An 18,876-nucleotide genomic window follows, 5' to 3' on the forward strand; every position below is an offset into this window, starting at 1 on the left:
ACATGTGCATCTTATGTTAATTTCAATTAAAAAATAGCCTATCTCTAGTCTTTCATTCCAATCCCAAAGAAAGGCAGTGCCAAAGAATATTCAAACTAACTACTGCACAATTGCACTCACCTCACATGCTAGCAAATAATGCTTAAAATTCTCCAAGCCAGGCTTCAACAGTACATGAACCATGAACTTCCAGATGTTCAGCTGGATTTAGAAAAGGCAGAGGAACCAGAGATAAATTGCCAACATCCATTGGATCATCAAAAAAGCAAGAGTTCCAGAAAAACATCTACTTCTGCTTTATTGACTATGCCAAAGCCTTTGTGTGGATTACAGCAAACTGTGGAAAATTCTGAAAGAGATGGGAATACCAGATCACCTGACCTGCCTCCTGAGAAATCTGTATGCAGGTCAAGAAGCAAGTTAGAACTGGACATGAAACAGATTGATTCCAAATCAGGAAAGGAGTACATCAAGGCTATACACTGTCACCCTGTTTATTAACTTATATGCAGAATATATCATGCAAAATGCTGAGCTGGATGAAGTACAAGCTGGAATCTATATTGCCCGGAGAAATACCTATAACCTCAGATACGCGATGACACTACCCTTATGGCAGAAAGCAAAGAACTAAAACAAAGATCATGGCATCAGGTCCTATCACTTCATGGCAAACAGATGGGGAAACAATGGAAAGAGACTTTTTGGTGGAGGCTCCAAAATCACTGCAGATGGTGACTGCAGCCGTGAAATTAAGATGCTTGCTCCTTGGAAGAAAAGCTATGACCAACCTAGACAGCATATTAAAAAGCAGACATTACTTTGCAACAAAGGTGTCTGTTTAGTCAAAACTATGGTTTTTTCAGTAATGTATGGATGTGAGAGTTGGACTCTAAAGCTGGGTGCCAAAGAATTGATGCTTTTGAACTGTGGTGTTGGAGAAGACTCTTGAGAGTCCCTTGGACACCAAGGAGAGCCAATGAGTCCATCCTAAAGGAAATCAGTCCTGAATATTTATTGGAAGGACTGATGCTGAAGCTGAAACTCCAATACTTGTTGCCACCTGATAGGAAGAACTGACTCATTAGAAAAGACCCTGATGCTGGGAAAGATTGAAGGCAGAAGGGGACGACGTGGTTGAGATGAGATGGTTGGATGGCATTACCAACTCGATGGACAGAAGTATGAGTAAGCTCTGGGAGTTGGTGATGGACAGGGAGGTCTGGCCTGCTGCATTCCATGGGCTTGCAGAGTTGGACATGACTGAGCGACTGAACTGAACCCTTGTGGAAAGACAAATAATCACACAGTTGTGACAAGTGTAAGCACAAGTGTGAAGTGTGAATTTGGGATCAGTGGTTTGTGGTGGGAGGAGCAGCAAGCAACCTACCAGGTTCTCCCTGAAGCTGGATGGTGAATGCAGGTTTGAGCAAGTGAGAGAGTCAGTGCTGCTAAGTAGGCAGAAAACACAACAGGGTCTCCTATCGCCACAGTAAGGATTCTGTTCTTGATCTAAAGTCACTCAGTTGTGTCCGACTCTGACCCCATCGACTACAGTCCATGGAATTCTCTAAGCAAGAAAACTAAAATGAGTAGCCTTTCCCTTCTCCAGGGGATCTTCCCAACCCAGGGATCGAACCCGGGTCTCCCATATTGCAGGTGGATTCTTTACCTGAGCCACAAGGGAAGCCCAAATATCCAAAACATAACCTAACACTAGACTTTGACCAGAGAGTAAATTAACTCATACCTACTGACGCTGCCAAAAGCAGTTCTTCAAACCACACATTTTGTAAGGCTAGTAAGTTTTAGATATAATTTTATCATTTCTTCCTATGGAAATTTTGAAAGCAATTTGTGGGCAGGGGATCCCTATGTACCCAACTAACATCCAAGCTTCAATTATCAAAATGTAAGCCATCTAGACCATTTCTACCTAGACATTTCCATTAGTGTGCCTCGAAGTAAATCTCAAGGTTTTAAATCTCAAAAATCTACTTTAGTGACAAGCTCAAGACACATAAAATCTAGGCCGTAACTGATCTCCCTTACTTCTTTTCTCTGCCTTAATTTGCTTGGCATACACTTTCATTAACACCTACCTATTACATCGTGTAATGCCTAAGTTTTGCTACTGTAAACTCAATTACAACACATTGATAGCCTTTAGGTAAAATGAAATCACTAAAGCAGAGTAACCTGAGCATGAAGTGAAGTTGCTCAGTTGAGTCCGACTCTTTGCAACCCCATGGACTGTAGCCCACCAGGCTCCCCAGTCCGTGGAATTTTCCAGGCAACAGCACTGGAGTGGGTTGTCACTCCTTCTCCAGGGGATCTTCCCGACCCAGGGAGCACAGTAGACAATACTGGGTCCCTAAGGAGGAAGAGGTGACGGACAGGGAGGCCTGGCGTGCTGCAGTTCATGGGGCCGCAGAGTCAGACACGACTGAGCGACTGAACTGAAGGAGGCAGATCCAAGAATGTTTCTCAAGATTTCAAAATGATTCCTACTATCAACTGGGTTGGTTGGGTTTTCTCAACATACTGTATATTTCAGCTTTAACTAATATGGTTTATTTCACAGAGAAAAAAAATTTATGAATCCCATTTACTCTAGAAAATCCTGAATCGACAGTTTTCCTTGGGTGAGGAAAATAGGACAAAGAACATATTTTTGGTATATGAAAATTTATTACTATCGTGCTTTCATCATCAAAATTTATGATCTTGGTCTTTCCTTCTTGCCTTTGTATAAAGCCAAAAGAGAGACATTGGCTACTTTGACAACCTTAAAGCGGACTCCAGGAATGTCACCAACAGCATGACCTTTGCGACCAAATCCAGCAACCAGAACTTCATCATTTTCCTGGAATAAAACCAACAGTTTACTTCTGGTGTAAGTGGCAATCACCCAAAACACCCATCCATCCTATAAACAACTGGGGGAAACTCCCCTAGAAACAGACGATGACTAAAACACTCACCTCAATAAAATTCAAGCAACCATCATTGGGTACAAAAGCAGTGATTTTTTTGCCATTCTTGATTAGCTGAACCCTGACACACTTCCTGATGGCAGAATTTGGCTGTTTGGCTTCAACTCCTCTGCAACATAAACAGAGTAAGAGTAATTTGGCTTTCTGAAAAGGGACATATTTTACTTCATGAAGTATAAAGCTTATTAGAAACTGCAGTATTCCTACCTTTTCAACATAACCTTAAATCCCTAACTTATTGCTAAGTTTTTCTTCAGTCTTAAATTCATCAGACCAACATCAGGGCAAACTTACGGCCTCTTTATAGCGATAAAACATGAACCAAGAACTAGAGCTAGAAATAATGGATTCCCTCACTAAATTTGATAGGGTCACACAAAGTTATCCTTCTGTAAAGTAAAAAAACAGTTGAGTGTTGGCAAATCCATGTGGCTCAATCTTAGCCGTATTTAGCTGTTACTTAGGCAAGTAACTTCTCTACATGTCTTCTCAAGTGGAAACATGGGGAGTGCCAAGAGGAACCAGCTGATGGGCGCTTAAAGTTCCACACACATGAAGCTCTCAGAATGCCCCTTGTTTATGGTTACTTTCTCTCCTCCGATGTCACCCCAATTCCTTCTAAAGTAGCATTAAATGCTTAAAAATCTTCTGGGCTTATCTAACGTTCCAAAAAACGTGGACACACAAAAACCTAGAATTCACATCAACCGTTAAATGCATTTATCCCGAGTTACCATACTAAAACCATGAAGGAACCAACACTGGGCTTTCACTTACACTTTTTCCAGCACAATTCCCTTGGCGTGAGAGGCGCCGCCAAAAGGGTTGGCCTTCAGGGCTGTGCCCAAATGGGCCTTCTTGTACTGTTTATCATGCCACTTCTGGTCTCGTCGGTGGCTACGGAGCTTCCTGGCAGTACGAAGACCGCGACACTTGCCTAAAAATCACAATCACCTTAGATTTCCCAGTAAAATCGCCCCCAATTGTTTTTCCACATTATCTCAAGTATCAGCCTCACCTAGACTACCGGCCGCTAGGCTCTGACATCACACCTTGGCCCACGGGCCGAACCACAGGGTTCCCCTTGAGTCAGCTAAGACATGGACACAAATGCTCCAATGACTACACTTTCTCAAAGGGGCGAAGCCCCGCGCCAACGCTCAGGGGGAAATCCACGGCGCTCCGGCGTCCCTCTTAACTCCGGCTCCGCGCCGCGCAGGCCCCTTCCCGCCGGGCCATGTGGCTGCAGCAGCGGCGCTCCCCCGGCGCTCCCCACCGGCCCTTCCCACGGCTCTCCCTCACCGCTCTCTTTCCTATCTTCCCGCCGGTCCCCGAAACCCCAAGTTCCACGTGCAAGTCGCTCTGTCCAGCAGAGGGGACAACTCACCCATCCTGCCGGCACCACGGGCCTGAGCGAAAGAGAGAGGAAGCGCAGGAAGGAGCCACAAGCCCCCGCGAGCAAGCCCCGCCCAGCCGAGGGCCCCTGAGGCTGTCTGCGCCGCGCCTGATCCCGGCTGGCGCCCCTCGGTAGAAAGCGACAAGCTTGCACCACTTTCCAGAATCTGCGTCTTATCTAATTTGCGTGCAATTCGGGGATATCTAATGTGCGCTGTGGTTTCTTTCTTTTTATGCGAATACCGCGGACGGAAGAAACCGCGACTACCAATCCCAGAAGCCTTTGCATGAGCCCGGCGCCCGGCGCAGGCGCTCTGAGCAAACGCGCGGGGCGGGCTCTGAGGCGCTGAGTGAGAGGCCCAGGGCGGCTACGTGTGCTGCGGAGAGCGCTTTGTGCTTGTAGTTCGTAAAGTTAGACCTCCGAGGAACCTTAACTCCTCTCACAAAAAGCACAGTAAATTGAAAAACATTTAGTGAAAGAAGGTGACGCAGTATTTAAAAGCTCACGCTTTAGTGAGAGACCCAGTCTTAAACTCCCAAAGCTGCTGTTTTAGTTATGGAACCTTGATTCTTTCAGTGAACTCAGCTTGTCCTGGAGAGTGAAATAGATACAAAAGTTTTCTGGAGCCTCTCATATTCTGAGATGGCCCACATTCTGTGGAGCGCGTTTCTCTGTAAATAAATCCATTTCTTACAATAAGAAAGAAAGAAAGGAAGAAAGAAAGAAAGCTTTCTGGGATGTTGGTTTATGTCACAACTCTTTATAAAAATGTCTTAGATCCTGCCTGCTGTTCCAGGCACTTGCTGATGTAACAGTCAACAAAATAATTAAGGTTTCTGCTCTTAGAAAGTTTATATTGTAGGTATGAGAAGACAAAATATAAGTGTATTTAAAAATAAAAATAATTTTACATATTGATAAGTACAATGGAGAAAATGCAGCTGGTTAGGTGATTGACTTGGGGAGGCAGGTGGCTGCTCTGGGTAGGGTGGTGGTAGAAGTTGTCTCTGTGGAGATTACATTTGAGCTGAGATGCTAAAGAAATGACAGCCATCTAAACAGGTATATGGGTGAAGTCTTCTAAAAAGAGGGATCCTCTGTAAGTATAGAATGAGGCTGGTACTTGTTAAGAGCTGAAGGGTCAGGGAGGGGGTAGCTGAGTGCTTGAAGAGTAGTATGGCAATAGGTGAGGTGTGAGAGTGCTCGGGGACCTGTGGATCCTGAAGACCATGGTAAAGACTGTTTACTCTTCCTGTGATTGGATACCTTTGAAAAGTTTTCAGCAGGGGAGTAACAAGACAGGGCTTATATTTTTGTGGGTTCACTCTGGCTGTTGTGAGGAGGAACAAACTAAGAGATGAATCTGTGAGGCCGGTTGAGAAGTGTTACCCTATTTCAGTTGGGAGATAATGCATGTCTTAGTCCAAGGTGGTAAAAAGTGGTGAGATTAGATTTACAGTTTGATGGCAGAGCCAACAAGATTTGTTCATGACTGTAGGCTGTGAGGTGGCACTAGTGGTAAAGAACCCGCCTCCAATGCAGGAGACATAAGAGACCTAGGTTCGATCCCTGGGTTGGGAATATCCACTGGAGGAGGGCACAGCAACCCACTCCAGTATTCTTGCCTGGAGAATCCCATGGACAGAGGAGCCTGGCGGGCTACAGTTTATAGGATTTCAAAAAGTTGAACAAGACCTAGCACGCAAGCATGCATGTAGGCTGTAAGAAAGGAGTTAATTATGATTTGCGTCCTGGGTAAATTGAATGATTTGTGTTATTTACTGTGTGGGAAATACTGGGAAAGGAGTAGATTTAGAAGGGGATATATTAAGGGTGCTGTTAAGGATACATTGAGTTTGAGATGCTTGTTAGACTTCCAGGTAGGGATGCCAGATGGTCAATTAGATATGTGGGTATGGTGTTACAGAGAGTTATCAGTGAATACATAGCACTGAAAGCCTTGGCGCTGAGTGAGATCATTTAGGGAACGACTGCAGGTAGGACAGAGAAGGGCTTCCCTGGTGGCTCAGCAGTAAAGAATCTGCCTGCAATGCAAGAGACAAGGGTTTGATCCCTGGGTGGGGAAGATCCCCTGGGGAAAGAAGTGGCAACCCACTCCAGCATTTATGCCCAAGAAGTCCCATGCACAGTGGAGCCTGGTGGGCTACAGTCTGTCCATGGGGTTGCAAAAGAGTTGAACATGTCATAGCGACTAAACAACAGCAAATACAGGACAGAGAGAGGTTGCAGGCCGGAGCCTTGAGCACACAGATACTTAGTAGTAAGACAGAGAAGCAGATGAAGCAAAATAGACTGAGGAGTAGCTAATGCTGTACTTTAACAACAGCCAAGTGAAGAGGGTAGAAGGTAGCAAATGTGAAGGAAGGGTAAGATGAGGACTGAGAACTGTCTTTTCAATTTGGCAATGTAGAGGTTATTGGTGCCTTGTCAGGAGGGGATCCCATGAAATGGTGATGGTATAAGCTTGATTGGATTGGAGTCAAGAGAATATGGGAAGGAAGGAAGTGTAGACAGCAATTATGGACAGTTTTTGTAAGGAGTTTTTCTATAATGTGCAGAGAAAGGGGGCTACAGCTGGACAGGATTTGTCAGAATGGGTTTAAGACATCACATTTTATAATATTTTTATATAGTGATAAGATTATTCCAGTCAAGAAGACACAAATAGAAAATTCACAGAGAAGAGGGATAATTGCATGAGCAAATCCTTGAGTATACTAGAGGGGTGCCTAAGTGGAGGAATTTTTTTTTTTCTGTACCATGTGGATCTTAGCTCCCAACCAAGGATCAAACCTGCACCCCCCTGCTGTGGAAAAGCCTGAACCACTGGACCCACCAGGGAAGTCCCCAAGTGGAGGAATTGATCTTAGGAATAGTAACAATTTATCTATAGTAATAGAGAAGGCACAGCATAGGGGTACAACTGCAAGTAAATTGGAAGATCTGTTGATTGGAAGATGTGGAACTTCTCTTTTACTACTCTTATGTCAGTGAAATAAGCAGGATCATCAGTGAAGAGAAAGAGCAGGGAAAAGAGGTTTGTGTAGAGGGGTAAGATGTGAAATCATCATTAGGATAACAATGCTAACATTAAATAGTATTTACTGTGTGCCGCATATTATTTTGGGCTTCTCTTGTGGCTCAGCTGGCAAAGAATCCACCTGCAATGCAGGAGACCTGGGTTCAATCCTTGGGGGGAAGATTCCCTGGAGAAGGGAAAGGCTACCCACTTTAGTATTCTGGCCTGGAGAATTCCATGGACTGTATAGTCTATGGGGTGGCAAAGAGTCAGACATGACTGAACAGCTTTCACTTTCACATTATTATATGTGCTTGACATTTACTAACTCATTTAATTCTTATAATGCTAAAAGGTAAATACTCTTATTACCTCTGTTTATAGTGTCTTAGTCCTTTCAGGCTGCTATAACATAATACCATAAACTGGGTAGCTTATAAACAATAGAAATTTATCTCTTACATTTCTGGAGACTGGAAAATCCAAGGTTAAGGTGCTGGAAGATCTGGTGTCTGCTGGGAGCCTGCTTCCTGGTTCATAGACTCTTTTGCAATAGCCTCAAAGGTTGAAGGCAGCTCTGGGGTCACTTTTATTTATATTTCATTGTTTTATTGTTTCTCAGTTTTATTGAGATATATTTGATATATTGGGGTCTCTTTATGAGAGTTCTAATCCCATTCCTGGGGGCTCCTTTATATCTATCTAATCTACACCCAAAGACATGCCCCCCCACCACACCTACTAATGCTATCACATTGGGGATTAGGTCTTAACATGAATTTTGCCTTCTGATTTAGAAGTGTGAGAGGATAGGTTGACAAGAGAATTTTGAGGACCCATTTGAAACCATAGTTGTGAAGTTACATCAGTTAGCATGGCTTTGTGTATTCTTCAGATTCATTTGATACAGTGACTGAGTAGATAGTTGGCCTAGGGGTGGAGTCTATTTACAGTAAATGTGCCCGAGGAAGGGCAAGGGAGTTGAGAGTGATTATAAGGGAAGGATTACAATGAACCATGAGATGCTGGAGGAGTAAAGAGCCTTTTTTTTTTTTTTTTTTTTGCTGAGTCAATTAAAACGTGCCCCATTATTTGCGACCCTATGGACTGTAGCCTGCCAGGCTCCTCTGTCCTTAGGATTCTGCAGGCAAGAATACTGGAGTGGGTTGCCATGTCCTTCTTTCAGGGGATCTTTCCAACTCAGGGAGGAACCTGTGTCTCTTAGGTCTACTTGCTTTGACAGGAGGGCTCTTTACCACCAGCACCACCTGGGAAGCCCAAGTAAAGAGCCAAGACTAGGCAAAACGGTTCTGAAGGCCTGGCCCTACTAGATATGAGAAATTTCTATGAGGCTAGTGAGCTTCTCAGGTGGCGCTAGAGGTAAAGAACCTGCCTGACAATGAAGGATACGTAAGAGACAAGGGTTCCATCCTTGGGTCTGGAAGATCCCTTCGTGGCAACCCACTCCAGTGTTCTTGCCTGGAGAATCACATGGAGAGAGGAGCCTGGCAGGCTGCAGTCTACAGGGTTGCACAGAGTCAGACACAACTGAAGCGACTTAGCATGCATGCAAGTAAGATAGAGTAGCGTTAGTACAGAAGTTGATGACTTGACTAATGAATAGAATACAGAGTCCAGCAAAAAACTCCTCTAGAAAGAGGATAGAATGTTATGAAGTAACAGAATTAGATGTCAGATCAGTGTGTAAAAGAACAATTGTCAAACAGATGGAGCTGCACAAAAAGTGGTTACCCAAATTAAATTGAGTCACCATTTCAGGCTAAAAACAAAAATCAGTTGCAGGCAGATTGAGGTCCTATATGTCAACAGTAAAATTAAAAAATTCTGAATAGAAAACAAAGGTGAATATCTCCATGAACTTAGGAAAGGAAAATATTTCTAAATAAGAAGAATGATAAATTTGACCATATTAAGAACATTGTTAAAAAAAAAATACACCTGAAAGAGAGAAAAAGACAAGTTACAACCTGAGTTGATAGTCACAGGAATGTTCATATAAAGTTGGGATAGATTGTTCCTTGAAAGTTGAGTAAAACATCCTGTAAAATCATCTGGGCTGTGTGCTTTCTTCGTGGAAAGGTTATAAACAGCTTAAATATCTTTTTAATTAAATCTAATTTAAACTAAATCTCTAGTTACAGAATTATTCAGAGAACCATGATTTCTTCTTGAGTCAGATTTGGTAAGTCATTTTTTAGAGTATGTCTATTTCATCTAAGTTTTCAAAATTACTTCATAAAGTTGTTATGACATTCTATATTGCATGAATATATGTGTTATATATACTTGTTGGAAGTTGTTTTAACAATGAGTGTAAAATGCTATATAGTACTAAACAGGTTATCTTTTTTCAAGTGAGTTTTGGTAATGTGTGCATTTCAAGGTATTTGTCCATTTTATCTAAGTTGTCAAATGTATGGGCATAAAGTTGTTTGTAGTATGCCTTTATAATCTTTTTAATATTCATAGATTTATAATGATGTCTCGTCTTCCATTCCTGATATTGATAATCTGCATCTTCTTTCTCTCTTTTTTTTTTTTCTAATTTTACAGTAGCCACCCTCAGTTCAGTCAGTTCAGTTGCTCAGTCGTGTCTGACTCTTTGTGACCCCATGGATTGCAGCACACCAGGCTTCCCTGTCCATGACCAGCTCCCGGAGCTTGTTCAAACTCATGTCCATCAAGTTAGTGATGCCATTCAACCATCTCACCCTCTGTTGTCCCTTTCTCCTCCTACCTTCAATCTTTCCCAGCATCAGGGTCTTTTCCAATGAGTCAGTTCGTCTCATCGGGGGGCCAAAGCATTGGAATTTGAGGTTCAGCATCAGTCCTTGCAATGAATATTCAGAACTGATTTCCTCCAGGTTTGACTGGTTTGATCTCCTTGCTGTCCAGGGCACTCTCAAGTCTTCTCCAACATCTCAGTTCAAAAGAAGCATCCATTCTTCAGTGCTCAGCTTTCTTTATGGTCCAACTCACATTCATTCATGACTACTGGAAAAATCACAACTTTGACTAGACAGACCTTTGTCGGGAAAGGAATGTTTCTGCTTTTTAATATGCTGTCTAGGTTTGTCATAGCCTTTCTTCCAAAGAACAAACGTCTTTTAGTTTCATGCCTGCAGTCACCATCTTCAGTGATTTTGGAGCCCAAGAAAATAAAGTCTCTCACTGTTTCCATTGTTTCCCCATTTGTCTGCCATGAAGTAATGGGACTGGTTGCCATGATCTTTGGTTTTTGAATGTTGTTTTAAGCCAACTTTTTCACTCTCGTCTTTCACTTTCATCAAGAGGCTCCTTAGTTTCTCTTTGTTTTCTGCCATAAGGATGGTATCATCTGCATATCTGAGGTTATTAATATTTCTCCCAAAAATCTTGATTCCAACATGTGCTTCATCCAGTCCAGCATTTTGCATGATGTACTCTGCATACAATTTAAATAATCAAGGTGACAATATACCGCCTTGACGTACTCCTTTCCCAATTTGGAACCAGCCTTTTGTTCCATGTCCAGTTCTGTTGCTTCTTAACCTGCATACAGATTTCTCAGGAGGCAGGTAAGATGGTCTGGTATTCCCATTTCTTGAAGAATTTTCCAGTGTGTTCTGATCCACACAGTCAAAGGCTTTGACATAGTAAGTAAAGCAGAAGTAGATGTTTTTTTTTTCTGGAATTCTCTTGCTTTTTCAGTGGTCCACCGGATGTTGGCAATTTTAACTCTGGTTCCTCTGCCTTTTCTAAATCCAGCTTGAACATCTGGAAGTTCTCAGTTCATGTACTGTTGAAGCCTGGCTTGGAGAATTTTGAGCATTACATTGCTAGCGTGTGTGTGTGTGTGTGTTAGTTGCTAAGTCGTGCCCAACTCTTTGCGATCCCATGAACTTCAACCTGCCAGGCTCCTCTCTCCATGGAATTTTCCAGGCAAGGATGATAAAGAGGATTGCTTTTTCCTTCCCTAGCATGTGAGATGAATGCAATTGTACAGTAGTCTGAATATTCTTTGGCATTGCCTTTCTGTGGAATTGGAATGAAAACTGACCTTTTCCAGTCCTTTGGCCACTGATGAGTTTTCCAAATTCACTGGCATACTGAATGCAGCACATTCACAGCATCATCTTTTAGGTTTTGAAATAGCTCAGCTGGAATTCCATCACCTCCAGTAGGTTTGTTCATAGTGATGCTTCCTAAGGCCCACTTGGCTTCGCACTCCAGGATGTCTGACTCTAGTTGAGTGATCACACCATTTTGGTTATCTGGGTCATTAAAATCTTTTTTGTATAGACCTTCTGTGTATTCTTGCCACCTCTTCTTAATATCTTCTGCTTCTGTGAAATCCATACTGTTTCTGTCTTCTATTGTGCCCATCTTTGTGTGAAATGTTCCCTTGGTGTCTCTAATTTTCTTGAAGTTTTAAAATTTTTTAAAAAGTATACTTTTCGGTTTTGTTTTTTTGGCCACGTGGCATGTGGGATCTTACTTCCCCAACCAGGGGTTGAACCTGCACCTCCTGCACTGGAAGTGTAGAGTGTTAAGCACTGGACTGCCAGGGAAGTCCTCTCTTTTTCTCTTGGTCACTTCAAAGTTTAGTAATCTTCTTGATCTACTCAAAGAACCAGCTTTTGCTTTCACTGATTTTCTCTATTGTTTTTCTGTCTTCATTTTCATTGACTTCTCGTCTTATCTTTTCTTATTTATTTTTTTCTGCTTGTTTTGGAGTTAAAGGAAAGCTTCTGTTATTGATTTGAGATCTTTGTCCTTTTTTAATATATATAGTGGTATGACTGTCCCTCTAAATATTACTTGAGTCTTGGTATGTTATATTTTAGTTTTAATTCATCTCAAAGCATTTGCTAATTTCTCTTTTGATTTCCCTTTTCACTTATGGATTATTTAGAATTGCATTATTTAATTTCCAAATATTTTGATAGCTTCTAAATATCTATGTTATTTAGTTCTAATTTAGTGTCATTATGGTCTAAGAATGTCAGTTTTTGATTGCAGTATTTTAAAAATTTGTTGAGGTTTGCCTTATGGCCCAGATTTAGTCACTCTTAGTGAATTCTCCTTGTACACTTGAAAGTATATTTGCTGAGGAAGAATGTACTATCAGTGTTAATTAACCCCAGGTGGTTGATAGTGCTGATCAGGTCTTCTGTATCCTGTATTCAGGATGATAGTGACATTTGTGTGGAGAGACTGGGGACCATAGTGGGATGTTGGGTTGTGTTTACTTTATGCAGTAGGTTTAATTACTATATTATTATAGAAACAAACAAATAAATAAAGCGTGAACTAATGGTTAGGGTGTGCTATGAACCAAGGATTTTGATTACTGTAGCCATGAATACAATTTTTAAAGGATTTTATTTCTGTATTTGGAGCTTTGAATTTTTTACATCCTAAAAAAGAACTTATTATGTAATTTGGAGCCTGAAAGGATACAGAATTTCCTTTGACCTTGGGCCCTAAATTTTCTAAAAGGGTACTCAAACAAGAATCAGCTTGAGGAACCAGAAGAAAAGAAAGCTGTCCTGGCTAAAGGGTAGTGAACCAGCCAGAAAACTGAGGAAGGTGAAGTTCAAGGGCTGGGCAGGACCAGCTCATGTCCAACCTGCAGGCCAAGATAAGGAGTCTGGGTTTTATTCTGAGTGTGATGAGAAGCCAGAGGTGAAAGAGTGACAAGAATCTGATGTGCACAGCTAAGGTAGGGCACCATAGGGGGACAAGAAAGCCTAGGCTCTCCAAGGAGGGGACTGCTGCAATAGAACAGGTGAGATGTCAGAGGTCATGATGTAATTTGGGGTTATATCATGTTGGAAAGAGCAAAATCATTGATGTCATCATCATCACTACCACCACCAGCACCACGTTGGTCTCTGAGGCATACTGAGTACTGTTTAGGTGCCAGGCTTAGAATTTCACCTGCATCATTTCTTTTAACCCACACAATAACTCCTATGTGGTAGGAGTTATTTATTTTACCATTTAAATTGAGACTTAGAGAAGTTAACTTTCTTAACCAGAACATGTTTGTTGGTTCCCAGGTTAGTTATAAGACACAATTTTGATTTTTAAGGAGCTAAGGAAAAAGTTTGATGAATGTAAATATGGCACAGAATTGATGGGAAATAGTTTTCTAGCCAGCAAAGCTGGCTAGAAAAGAAAGGGTGTAGTTCTTAAGGTTAAAGTAGTCTTATTATAATTTGCAACCCAATGTCCATGGGTTACTAAAGGTATGTAAAAACCAGAAGACACTTTGTCACAAAAGATCCTATTTGGTAGTTCTAAAAATGTCGGGGGCATGGAGAAAGGAAGGAGAACACGTTTTTTTTCTTTCCTAGTATTTCCTCCAATAGAAGAAGTTAGATTAGTGTAACATCTCTGCCAGTTTACTCATTCCATGCCAGGTGAGAAGAGGTGACATCTCTCTTCATGTGTTAAGTTTAGAAAAAACAGTTTAGACATGTTCAGCTTTTCCTGTTTTCCTTTTTGGGACCCAGCCTGCCCATGGAGCATGCATTTCCTACTGTTTCTTCTGGGGCAGTCCTCTCTTCCCTGTGAGAAACCGGTATTACCGTGATAGGCTGCCATGTCTGTCTTCTGCCAGGAGGGGTTAAGTTAGAATCTATTTTGATCCTTGACTAAACTTCTCCTCCAGTCTGTCCTTTCATAGTAATAAAGGTGGTATTTGACCCTCTACTTGTCTAACATCTTGTTTTGGAGGTTTAGTCACTAAGTCATGTCTGACTCTTGTGACCCCGTGGACTTGGGGATATAGCCCGCCAAGCTCCTCTGTCCATGGGATTTTCCAGGCAAGAATACTGGAGTGGGTTGCCATTTCTTTCTCCAGGGGATCTTCCCAACCCAGGGGTCGAACCCAGGCCTCCTGCATCGCAGGGAGATTGTTTACTGACTGAGCCACCAGGGAACCCAACCTCTTGTTTAATTTCTCAGTTATTAAAAGTTTAGCACTCAGGTGGGGCAGGGTTTCCCTGATGGCTCAGTGGGTAAGGAATCCACCTGCAGTGCAGGAGACACACAAAACATGGGTTCAACCCCTGGATGGGGAAGATCCCTTGGAGAAAGAAACGGCAACCACCTCCAGTATTCTTGCCTGGAAAATTCCATTAACAGAGGAACCTAGCAGGTTACAGTCCAGGGAGTTCTCAAAGAATGGGACATGACTGAGTACAAGGCAGAGGTGGGGCAGAAGAGTAGTATTATTTGACTTCTCTCAGAGCCTCCTACCTCAACTAGAAAGAAAAATTGATCTTCATAAGTTAGATCAGTTGATGGGGAGACTTAAGTCAAGGGTGATGCTGATTCTTGGTACTGTATGAAATAGAAGTTAGCTTTTGGGGAAGAATAGCTAAGGGTTTTAATAATGTTGACAGTTGATATTGGAGCTTTTAGAATGCTTAGAAGTTATTCCTAGTGCTTTAGCTATTAAAATTGAGGCATTAGTTGCTATCAAATGTGACAAGATAAAATAACAGCTTTAAGTGGGCAAGAAGCAGCAGGAAAAGTGAGACAGATGCTTACACACTCTGTATAACTACTAATGATGAATATTGAGTGCTTCATTTTTCCTGATTAAATTATTAAACCCAACTTTTCCTTTATCCAAAATTAATGAGATTTCTTATCCTCTCATTCTAGCAACTTTTTGGTATAGTTGTTATTTCTTCTCATATCTATTCTGTGGAACTAAAGAAATAGTGTATTGCCATGTAGTCTTACTAATACTCAAGGTTGATCTTTAAAATCTTGTTATGTAGTTAAACCTCTGTGTAGGATCTAGGAGGAATTGACAGTGCTGTTCTTTGATGCCCTTTTAAAATTCCTGGAAGGGAGTTATCATTTTAATATGCATACTAAAAGTTATTCTCCAGGTGTTCTCTAACTTGGCTGAACAATAAACAAAAGAAAATAGGCCTCTATTTCAGCAGGGACCTTTGAATTATAAGAAATGAAAGATAATTTTTCTCACTAGGGAAAGATGATTTTCTTCACTCAGTGGGATGTTAAGTTTTAGAATCTCATTCCCTGGAGAGGTTTAAGAACCTGTAGATGATTCTTAGCTAGATCTGTGCTGTCTGAGTTCAGTAGGGACCAGATGATCTTTGTGATAGAGAATGGCCAGGGTCACTCTTTTGCCTTTGCATTCTGTAGTAAAATGAAGATTCACCAGGACTACTTCTAGGTGATTTAAATGTAAGAATATTATAATATAAAAATGTAAACTTTTATAAAAGTAAGTGTGTTAAAATTTTGAGCATTTTATATTACTAACATTTTATTGTTTAAAGAACTTTAAAGAAGGTAAAGCATGATTTCCCCCCCCATAAATTGGAAAACAAAAAACAAAAAAACCAAGAGAGAAAAAGTAGTGAGGGAGTGGAAGGAGTGGAAGAAGAAAGGAAGAAAAGAAGTTAGGAGTTCTGGGTTTCTATAGCTACACAAAGAACAGTGATAATTTTTCCACTGATCTAAAGCATTACTTTTCAATCTTGGTTCTGGCAGTCATTGCTGACTATGAAGATAACCCAAATGAATGAATCTGTAACAAGTTCTTATATAACTGGTTCATTTTTTGTACTAAGTGCCAGTGAATTTTGAAATTTATTTAGGTTTTCAGTTAAAAAGTCTGGGTTTATGTTAATTACGTAGGAGACAGTATCTTGGATTTTTACCAAGTAGTTGTACATAATGCTCTGTGAAGTATTAATTTTTGTCCAAGGAATCCATTCTTCTTGTTTTATAAATGGCAGCCTAAAGTATAGGGCAACATCAAATAGCACATACTCTCAATGTGAGTTTTTAGTTAACTGAATTAAAACTCTGACTCCTGTCTCTGTTGAGGTGAGGACTTTGCAGGTGCCTGATTAGAGCATTTTTGAGAGTAGTGGAAGCCTTTTCCTCCCTAGTTGCTTCAGCTCCTCAAAAGAGATAGTTATGACCCATCTCTTGTCTGTTTATCTATTTCATAGCTATCTCTCTTCCCCTATCTAATCAGCCATTGTTTGGAGTGGAGATGGGACCTTCAGAGAAGGTCATTAATTTGCTAGCTGAAATATCCCAAAAGTGTTTACTCCAGCAAATATGTGTTCACACATCACTTGTTTGGGATCTTCTTGGGAGCAAAGATTAGGTCCTTTTTACACTGTATTCCTGGCATCTAGCACATGACAATCAATGTTTGCAAAATGGACAGATTTATAAAACAGCAAACCTCCTGTTTCAGTTTAGCTTGAGAAACAAGAATGTAAAAATGTGCCACTAGTTTAACACTTTATCCATGTTCCATGAAGTCAAAGGGGAATCTCAAGTAAGAAACATTTAACATTTAAATCAAAAGCATTTGTATTTCATTTGCTAACCTGATTTTAATCAACTCAGAAATTAATTTGATGAAAATTGGTAGAAATTATGGCAGCAATTAGGCTCTGAACTTGATAAGAGTCTGTACTAGTCTGGATTCTCCACAAAAAAACCAATAGGAGATATATACATAAATATGCACATACATGAATATATGGTTTATCATAGGAGTTGGATCATGTGAAGTCCCTATATTTACAGTCACCAGCAAACTAGCGACCCGCGGAGCCGAAGTTATAGTTCCAGATGTAGTCTGAGTCTGAAAGCAGGACAGGACTGATGTCCTTGCAGTAAGACAGAGAATGTGCAGTCTCCCTTACTCCACCTTTCTGATCTAGCTGAACCTTCAGTGTATTTGATGAGGACCACTCACCTTGGAAAGGGCAGTTTGCTTTGCTCAGTCTACTGAATCAAATGTTCATCTCATTCAGAAACACCCTGAGAGACACAACCAAGTATACACGCACCTCACAGCCCAGTCACACTGACCCACATTAACCATCACGGAGTCACACCTTTGACGAGGAGAAGTACGTGCATACTCTATGGTATTTTGCTAATAAACTGATGTAACATGGGTTTTGTCTATTTGCATTTTCAAGCTACTCAATTTGATGGAATACTTGAATTAGTTTATTTTCTAGGTGCAATTACCTAAATATTCATGCCCTCGAGTCACAACCATGTGACATGAAGTGGGAAATAATTATGTAGTATTTGTGATAGGTTTATCCATTTTCCTCTACATTTTATTTAGCACCAACTTAGAACAGCAACTTCTTGATATGCATCAGTTTAATTAGACATGGTCTCTGTGCTCTTGGAGCAGGCCTTCTGATAAGGAAACGCACTGTAAACAAGTAATGAGAAAGTAAATGTCTCGGTACAAATTGTGATATATGTTATGATGAGAGTGAAGAAGACAGGGAGAGTTAAGAGGGGTGTGAAGTGATTCCCACAGCCAGAATATGTGCAGCGTCACTGAGGTGCACAAAAGCCTGGCATGCGGAGGATGTTGAGAGGCTGAGTGCAAGCAGAGTGCTGTAAGCATGGTGGGGAGAAGGGTGAGAGAGACCAGCAAGGGCCAGGTCATGCAGGCTTTGTAGGAGGTGCGTGGATTTGGATTTTGAATCAGTTTGCAAAGACCATTGTAATCAATTGAACATTTGACTAATGGGATTTTCAGTCTGAGAGCATTTGGATGAATAGAGACTGTAGTCTGATAAATGCTAGACACCCCTTAAGGTAAATATTAGAATTTAGATAGATCTATTTTTTTCCCCATGAGAACTCAATTCTGCATTGTCATATATGATTATTAAAGATAGGTTTTTTATATTCACATTTGTAGGTAACATTTCATTTAATAATATACAGCAAATCAGAAAATGAATCTAATCCAAGTATTTTCAGTTGAAAAGAAGGCAGCGTGGATGAACAGCTTCCTGTTCTCTCATGGAAAATGTTGAGGGAATATTTTCCATGCTCCTCTGCATTTTCTGTTTATCTTGTAAGTCACTAATTGCTCTTTGTTCTGGAATAGCTTTAGGATGTTTGTAAAACGAACAGCCTTGAAAGGTAGAAATAGTAACTTTCCCTCTAGCAAAGAGGCAGGTTGGCTTATAGCCTTGGAAACTTGAGTTTCTCTCCTGAAATGATACCCACCACGTGCACAGGTGTCCATCTGCACCCACCTGTGTTACTTTATGGGCAAAGGGATGACACAGAGAGACTTACACTCACACTGCTTGCTCTTTGATGAGTAGTAAGTATAAAGTCCTTTGATTCTGACCCAGGAGTCTTGCCTTTTGCTAGCATCCATGAAGCCCTAACAGGCTAACTCATTAGCTTCCAAGTGGGGAAAACCCTCAGACCTTCACAGTTTTGGATAGAGACCCCTCGGCTGTCTGAGCAGGCAGGTACAGTGCCACCCAGGTGAGACCCTAGTGCTTTGCAGCCAGCACACTATCATATTAGCATTTTTTTTTATCACTGATTTTCTCCTCCAGAGTCACAAGACAAGCTGTTCTCAGACAATCACA

At 41.2% G+C, this 18,876-nt stretch overlaps 2 protein-coding genes across 2 annotated transcripts in view; one reads left to right on the forward strand and one right to left on the reverse strand.

Annotated features, from left to right (window-relative positions):
- Window positions 1–2,551: 2,551 nt before the first annotated feature.
- RPS23 (ribosomal protein S23) lies at window positions 2,552–4,666 on the reverse strand. Its single transcript, XM_070465775.1, has 4 exons — window positions 4,384–4,666; window positions 3,774–3,933; window positions 2,985–3,105; window positions 2,552–2,866 (listed from the first exon to the last, which is right to left on the reverse strand). The coding sequence occupies exons 1-4, from the start codon at window positions 4,385–4,387 to the stop codon at window positions 2,720–2,722; spliced, it is 432 nt and encodes a 143-aa protein (XP_070321876.1). The 5' UTR covers window positions 4,388–4,666; the 3' UTR covers window positions 2,552–2,719.
- A 64-nt stretch (window positions 4,667–4,730) lies between these two features.
- The window catches only part of LOC110135842 (V-type proton ATPase subunit S1-like protein), a 37,093-nt gene continuing 22,947 nt past the window's right edge, over window positions 4,731–18,876 (forward strand). The window contains exons 1-2 of the mRNA XM_020891178.2: window positions 4,731–4,874; window positions 9,589–9,635. The gene's annotated coding sequence lies outside the window, so the exon portion shown is untranslated. The remainder of the gene's footprint in view (window positions 4,875–9,588; window positions 9,636–18,876) is intronic.

Source organism: Odocoileus virginianus, chromosome 3 (genome assembly GCF_023699985.2).
Source record: "Odocoileus virginianus isolate 20LAN1187 ecotype Illinois chromosome 3, Ovbor_1.2, whole genome shotgun sequence".
NCBI classification, from domain to species: Eukaryota; Metazoa; Chordata; class Mammalia; order Artiodactyla; family Cervidae; genus Odocoileus; species Odocoileus virginianus.